The 8,214-nt window shown below is 34.2% G+C and overlaps 1 protein-coding gene across 1 annotated transcript in view; it reads right to left on the reverse strand.

The window, feature by feature from the left end:
- TOPAZ1 (testis and ovary specific PAZ domain containing 1) overlaps window positions 1–8,214 on the reverse strand; it is an 83,672-nt gene that overhangs the window by 40,479 nt on the left and 34,979 nt on the right. Inside the window, 3 exon segments of the mRNA XM_012652719.1 lie at window positions 1,536–1,651; window positions 5,390–5,482; window positions 5,684–5,835. Of these exon segments, the coding sequence (XP_012508173.1) occupies window positions 1,536–1,651; window positions 5,390–5,482; window positions 5,684–5,835 (361 nt within the window).

The raw sequence follows: 8,214 nt of genomic DNA on the forward strand, positions 1-8,214 counted from the left end.
TGAGGTGACAAATATCTCAATTACTCTGATTTGATCATTACACATTATATGCATATATCAAAAAAATTCATGTATCCCATAAATATATACAGCTATTATGCGTCAATTAAAAAATTTGAAAACTAAGGCTGTTTTTTTCTGAAATCTTATAGTAACAGATACTGTTCCCAATCACTGCATGAAGGGTGAAGTTCTGCAGCTGTTCTGGTCACAAAGGTACTGCTGCTGTCTTCAGCCTTGAAGACAGCTTCTCCCTGTGCCAGCTGCTACTGAATCTGACAGGAGACTAAAATCTGCTAGCCACCTTGAGCTGTCATAGTTGCCACTACCCAAAATGGGAAAAGTTTTTAGCATATGGCTTAGGTGAAGAATGAACTTAATGTTTGGAAGAAAATATCAATATACCCTATCCCAGAACTATATGCTAGATTAATTATATTTTTCTCACGAAAATTTATTTCCTAGGTAGCCTCAAAATATATTTAACCTAAATAGTATTAAAATTTTCATTGAAAACATAAATATTGTTAATTAGCAGTGGCTAAATGAAAAAAATCATAGAACTTGAAAAATTAATTTCAATGCTGGTACTTGAAGGGAAGTGGTATTTCTTAGAGCTGCAATTCTCTTAACTGCACTAAGACATCCAGGGCACTATAGCAAACTCACTGAGGCAACAGAGGTTATTTTAAATTTTCAAATGACATCTGTCAGACACTGTACAAACTACTCCTATTAACTTGTTTGGACCTAACTACTTAATAAATAGGACTGGTAACATATTTCTTTTGGACTAGGGACACTGTGAAACAAGAAAGTTTGGGAACTTCTGCATTGGAGGACAATGAGAAATGAATAAAAATAGCCGTGGAAGCTTCCTGTTGGAGATTTACAGGCATTCAGAAGAACTTTAGTGGTTGATATCATTTGCTCTTTATCAAATCTAATTTCATTTGTAAAGTTTTGGTTCATTTAAACACATCATTTGCATACTTTTTTCTACGTATGTTATACTTTAATACATTTTTAAAGTCATGGCTTTCCTTTTCCTCAATACAGGTATATTATGACACTACTTTTACAATTATCAGAGGTTTTTTTAAAAAAGCCTTTGGAGGTCCATAAGCTAAATAGAGAAAGTGAATAAAGGAGAGACATTAGGTATTTTATTAAACTAATGAGAAGTGTATGAAAGAGAAAAAAAATTAAGGTAATTTGTATACATATAATAGAGTGCATTACGTATAACAGAATAATTAAGCGATGAAACAGAGGATAACAGAGACTTCTTTTACACTTGATGAGCTAGACACTGAGAGGAAATGAGGTACTGAGAAAGATACGGTGAGGCTGGCCAGAGGCAGCCTGACTAAAGTAGGCCATAGCTAAGAGATGGGAGAACTTTATGGTGGGCAAACTATCTACATGTTTGGGCATATGAAGAGATGAACAGTTATAAGTGCTTTGCCTTCACCCTTTGTAAGTCTCCACCAAAATACATATATTTTAGCCTTAATTATAATGATTTTTCTCACCTGGATTTCATTTCCAGAACTGCAGTTATTTCTTGCTTGGAAGCCTGTACTTGGCATAAGAGCTTAACAATATAGTTAAAGTGTTCTGGGTCAAGCACCATCCCAGCTTCAATAAGCTGTAGAAGAAAAAAAAAGAATAGTCATTCTTATAAAAATGCGAAAGAATTGAGAAGCCATTGTGTGTGAAACAACCAAGACACTAACAGAAGAAGTAAAACATGCACACAAGTAGAATTAAAACTCGTTTTAAAAATTTGAAGCATATTGCCTTCAAATGTTTGAGAACCACAAAAGATACCCTACTTTAACAATTTAAAACAAAAATATAAATAATAATTTTGCATTCGAAATTTGAATTTTCTTCCTGTTCTCCAAGTTATCTCAACCACTTTATCATCTGTACCTCTTATTTGGTACTCAGTGTGTCTTTGAGTGTAGCACTGGTGTTCACACCTCATCCCTGCTTGTAGACTTCCTGAAAAGTATTGTTCCTATGCCTCACACAGGGCTATGGCCAGAGAAGAGTCCCAGTGATCACTGGGTTAAATTAATAACCCAGGTTACTGACTTCCCCTAAGTAACACAATATTTGATTTAAAATATCACTTCAAAGGTTTTTTCCTTCATTCACATGACTCCTTTTCCTGTCTTCTTCATATACCTCAGATCTAACGGTGAGAGCCAACAGGGGAGTATCTGGATGCTTCTAGTGTACTAATGGATGAATGAGAGGTAGGCTTTCTCTGACAGCTCTTCCAAAGCATAACATCATCCTGGAAGGGTTGGAAGGTAAAAGGTTGCAGGCTGGCAGTCCTATTAGTTCAGTTGCCTACTGCTGACCTCTGCCCAAAGGTATTATGACTAGGTCCTCCAATGCTAACCTGGGCATGGGGTACACAGGTAGGATTAGAGTTAAGAATGACTCAATTGAGTGGTGTTTGAAATTCTGTGAGCAACATTTTTGCTGAGAATCTTTTATGGTTCTGTTTTGATTTTCAGAAAATTTCTCCTTTTCTGGAATTACTTAAATATAAAAATGTTTTTGAATGTTTGGGAGAATATATGCTTTACTTCCCCAGTACAGACCGAAAGGAGTCCAGGAAATAAGAATTTGAGGTAGGATAATAAATAACAGCAAAGGAGAGTAAAGTAGAAGCCACCTATTCCAAGGTATAATAAGTCTCTATGTGAGATGATGTACTTTGGTTGTCAGAACTTATAACTGATGTGTACTTTGAGATAGATTTTTTTTTTTTTAGTAAAGAATAATAGTAACAAGTTGCTGAGAGATTTTCCCTATGTTTGGACCCTAAGGAAAAGTCTCCAATATCATGGATTCTTTTTGAATGGGTCCTAGAAACTCCATCCTAACCCATATGATTAAACAACTTAAACTGAAAATAGTTTTGATGAAAATAATTGTAAAAATAACTGTGTAAAGCCTGTTCTTAACATTAGGCTATAATTCTTAAACTCTTTATATCAGTTCCTGTGGACTCAAAGCATGTTCAATTTATTTTAAAAAAGGAAAACAGCTCTTCTCTGAAACCTACCAATCCACCACCTTAACAAACAGTTTTTCAAACTTTATAAAGTAAAAGAGTAAACACCATGATTATTTACTAAATGCTCTTTAACATTGGATAGGACCACTGTTGGTCTCTGCAGTCACTGACCATGCAGTGACTTTTGACTAAATGGACAGAGCCAACTATAAACAAAACTGCAAGAGAACAAATTAGTTATCTGGTTACTGATACACTTAAAAAAATCTGCCCTTTAACATTGCTCAATAACTAGGGTAAATATAAATTGTTTCTCCAGAAACTATATAGCAACCTAAAGTGATAAAATAAGATGTTAATTCTCCTTTCTCAATGATATTTATGTTAATTAGATGGGGGTATAGTACACTGCTTGAATAAGAAGGAGGAAAAACATCTTCTATGATGATAACATAGTTTTATCATCACTGAACCCTGAAATAGTGTCAACAGGGAAATTGGTACTGTTATTAAACAACTTCTAGAAATGATGGCTCCATATTAGCTGTGCAAAAATGAAAATCATTGTCTTTGTTAGATATTCTCCAATAACGGTAATTTTATTTGGACAGTAACTGGGATACATTCTGCAGAAAGCCAAGTTTTTTTCAGTATCAGACAACTTATGGGATCCTCACTGAGATTTTCTATAACTAATATAGGTGAGCAGTGACTTCTAATTTGAAAAATTTCTAGGCAAGTAATTCTGTCAAGTTTTGTAATGTGAAACTAGAGGTATTCACTTAAATATCTGTTCCTCTGCTAAAGTGGTTCCAGTGTTGCTTCCAAAAGAAAATTGGGTGTTTTCCTACCATCAGGCCTATTCTGAAGTAGATGGCTGCGTAGTACTAAACACTAAGAAGCATTCCAAAAAAGTTAAAACTTCAGTCTGATTAAAAAATAGGCAAAAGATCTGAATAGGCATTTCTCAAAAGAAGATATATAAATGACCAAAAAGTATACGAAAAAAATATTCAACATCACTAATCAGAGAAATGTAAGTCAAAACTACAATGAGATATATCATCTGATCCCAGTTAAAATGGCTTTTATCCAAAAGATAGGCAATAACAAATGCTGGCAAGGATGTGGAGAAAGGGGAACTCTTGTACACTATTGGTAGGAATGTCAATTAATACAGCCACTATGGAGAACAGTATTGAAGGTCCTTAAAAAACTAAGAACTGCCATATGATCCAGCAATCCCACTGTTAAGCATATATCCAAAAGAAAGGAAATCAATACATGGAAGAGATATCTGCACTCCCAGGTTTATTGCAGCACTATTCACAATAGCTAAGATTTGGAATCAACCTAAGCATCTATCAATGAATGAATGGATAAAAAAAATGGACATATACCCAATGAAATATTATTTAGCCATAAAAAAGAATGAAATCCTGTCATTTGCAACAACATGGATGGAACTGGAGAACTTTATATTAAGTGAAATGAGCCTGGCACAGAAAGACAAATTTTGCATGTTCTCACTCATATGTAGAAGCTAAAAATTAAAACATAGGAACTTATGGACAATGATGGTTACCAGAGGCTGGGAAGCATAAAAGGGAACAGGGAATAAAGTGGTGATGGTTAATGGGTGCAAAAATACAGTTAGATTGAATGAATAAGATCTAGCATTTGACAGCACAACATGGTGACTACAGTCAACAGTAACTTCCTGTATATTTTAAAATAACTAAAAGAGTGGAACTGGAATGTTATCACAAAGAAATGATAAATGCTTGAGGTGACGGATACCCCAATTTCCCTGATTACATACTGTATGCCTGTATCAAAACATCATATGTACCCTATAAATATATATACCTAATATGTACCCATAATTAAAAATTTTAAAATTTTAATATATTTTTATTAGAGCCATAAACATTCATATTTCTTTTTGTTTAGTGCCAAAATTAAAACTAATTCCTAGCCACCACGCTTCTATTTTCTTTGTTTTGGTCATGATTTTCTATTTACATATTGGTTTGTTTATTTTTATTGTAAATAACCTCAATGCTTTTGGAGAAAGAAAACTTTCTTTAATCATCTTTAAGGAGTAGAGATGAAGAGAGTTTACACATCAGAAAGTTAGTCACCTGGAGTGCTTGGAACTACTTATTAAAGGGGAAGGCTTGTCAGCCACTGGAATGTGTTTATAAACCCTATTTCAGGAGAAAAAGAACATTTCTGGAAATAAATTTTTTGGCATCCAAAACGTGAATAAAAGGCAGCTCAAGGGTGTAAATGGAAACAATTATTTTCTCGGTTATTCACTAACAGAATAAACAGATAAAATCATACCTTGTAAAAGATATCGATTAAAGCAGGTACAGCAGTCCTTAATTTCATAGTTGCCACATGCTCAAATATTTTTAGTAATATTTTCAGAGCAGGCTGAATAAAACAAAAAAACTACACTCATTTTCATATCTTCTTTAGTACACCTTAAGTTTCTAAAATTCGTTTATGTTGAAAAACACAAGTGTTCTCTAGGAAGTCTTCAACAAACAGAAATTTAACTACCAAATTCGAACAATAAGCATAACAGAGAAATTAACTTAACATATTTAAAAAATATATTCTCAGGTTACTTACCGGCATTTTAACCATTATGCTGAGGTTCACTACCTGAAATACTTCTTTCAATAAACAATGTGTGAGTAAAGAATTTAGAAGGTCATTTAGCACTTGTAAATCAAAGTGTATACCCGGGGGGAATTTTCTGTAGTACTCCATAAATATGTTTACTGAAAATGAAAATATATTAAAGTCATTTTCCGTTCTAAAATATTCATCTTCCCTAAATTAGATAATTTTTCTCTATTTAAAAATAAAGCAATATTAATTCAACATAAATTCTTTAAAGGTATATGTCTAGTGTCAGAAATACTTGACAAAAATTAAAGCAAAAGCCAAAATGGCAATAATATTTGAAGTTAATCAAGCATGTTGAGCACTAAACTGAGAGCTAATTCATGTGCTATCCACAAAGAATAGGTCCAGATTGGCAAATATATCATGATCTCAATATGAACTCCTAAGGAGTCAGTCTCTCAGGGAGTCTTCAAGCAGTGGCCTGGGTACAGATGCAAAATTGTATAATTTGGTGATGGATACAAATTATTTTGACACATGCCCCTTCTCATTGTTTTAACTCCACCAACATGTTGACCCTGCGGATGTTTTTGATTCCAGTTTATGATTATGAGCGTTCTACTAAAAATACAATACTAATTTCCTTTGCAAAAGTAGTTTATGTTGATCCAGTTCCTTAATCTATTTTATTTTCTTTCTTTTTTTCTTTTTTGTGACAGGGTCTCGCTCTGTTGCCCAGGCTAGAGTACAGTGGCATCATCATAGCTCACTGCAACCTCCAACTCCTGGGCTCAAGACATCCTCCTGCCTCAGCTTCCCTAGTAGCTGGGACCACAGGCATGTGCCACCACACCTACCTAATTTTTCTATTTTTTTGATAGAGACAGGGTCTCACTCTTGCTCAGGCTGGTTTTGAACTCCTGGCCTCAAGTGATCCCCTCACCTCAGTCTCCCGAAGTGTCAAGATTATAGGCATGAGCCACCACATCCAGCCCTTGATCTATTTTCTATACAACCCTTAAGCCATTTCCAATTTTTCTCCATTGACTTTACTAAAATTATTTTAATTGAGATCATTTCATTGATCCTTCTCCCCCCCCCCATATTCCAAAATTTCCTAGGTCAAAATCTGTACACCCTAGCTAAAACTGACTTAGTAAAAATTACTTTTGGTTTTATTTTTCTATTATTATTATTTTTCAGATAGAGGATCCCACTCTGTTGCCCAGGTTGGAGTGCAGTGGTGGATCATAGCTCACTGCAGCCTCAAACTCCGGGTTCAAGAGATCCTCCTGCCTCAGCCTCCCAAGTAGCTGGGACTACAGGCACATGCCACAATGCCCAGGTCATTTTTCTTATTTTTTTGTAGAGATGGGGTCTCTCTATGGTACCCAGGCTGGTCTCCTGGCCTCAAGTGATCCTCCTACCACAGCCTTCTTAAGTGCTGGGATTACAGGAGTAAGCCATGGCACCTAGCCACTGTGTTGACTATTTCTCCTAGAAATACTTAATACTAACTAGATTACCCCTAGCGTTGTTTGGGAAAGTTAGTAGCTACTGATACAGCTCTGTAGCACAATTGAAAAAGTGAAGTGAAAGTTATAATAATTTTTAGTAACTTTAACAATATGGCATAACAATACCGAACTTTGTTGTAAAGTGTCTCCACATACTACAATTGTTTTCCCTGGACACACATAAATTCTTGTAGCTATTCTTTTTGCAGTATCTACATAGTTGCCTATGTAGAAGCAGATCAACTGAGAGATGGGAAATTCAGTGTCTATTACTATGACTTATTAATAAAACTGGAACTGCAAATGTTTAAAAAAGGAGTAGTTGGAAAGAATCTATGTTAGCCAGTGTGTAACAGTCCAGTAATTGACATGAAATCCACCTCCTTTTTGTCATTAAGTTATTTTTTAAATTTTAATATAATTTCTCCATTTAAAATGATCCTCTCTGGTAAAACTGCTGGGTGGAAACACTTTAAACATTTTAATACCTTTTGACATAAACTGCCATGTTCCTTTTTAAAAAGGTTTTGTCAATACATAACACTACTTCACGAATGACTTACCAGAATCAGGTACTTTTACTCCTTTCTTTGATTAGGAGTGCACAATTCCAGTGAACCAGTAACCACTGGATTTCCCTCTCCAGATCTGTTGTTAATTCTCACAAGAAGAAACAATATTCATGCCTTTCTAAATAGCTGATTGAATTCTTGATATTCTTATAAATTGGAATATTTTTATATATTACCAATGGTAAATCTACAATATTTGACTTTTTTCCAGTTTAAATTTATATGATCAAATTTATATATTTTGTATTTTCTTTGATGACATTAAACCACAGAAATTATCACCTTTCTTAAAATCTGATTTAAAAAACTTATTTTTTCCTACTGAATTGCTAATATACTATATTCATTTATTTTGATACATGCTAAACAGTAGTAGTTTCCAAATTTTTTTAGCCATAAAACTTCTGGAAGGGGAATTTTATGTGGAAATTCAAATATAAAA

Source organism: Propithecus coquereli, unplaced genomic scaffold (genome assembly GCF_000956105.1).
Source record: "Propithecus coquereli isolate 6110/MARCELLA unplaced genomic scaffold, Pcoq_1.0 Scaffold1, whole genome shotgun sequence".
In the NCBI taxonomy this organism is placed as follows: domain Eukaryota; kingdom Metazoa; phylum Chordata; class Mammalia; order Primates; family Indriidae; genus Propithecus; species Propithecus coquereli.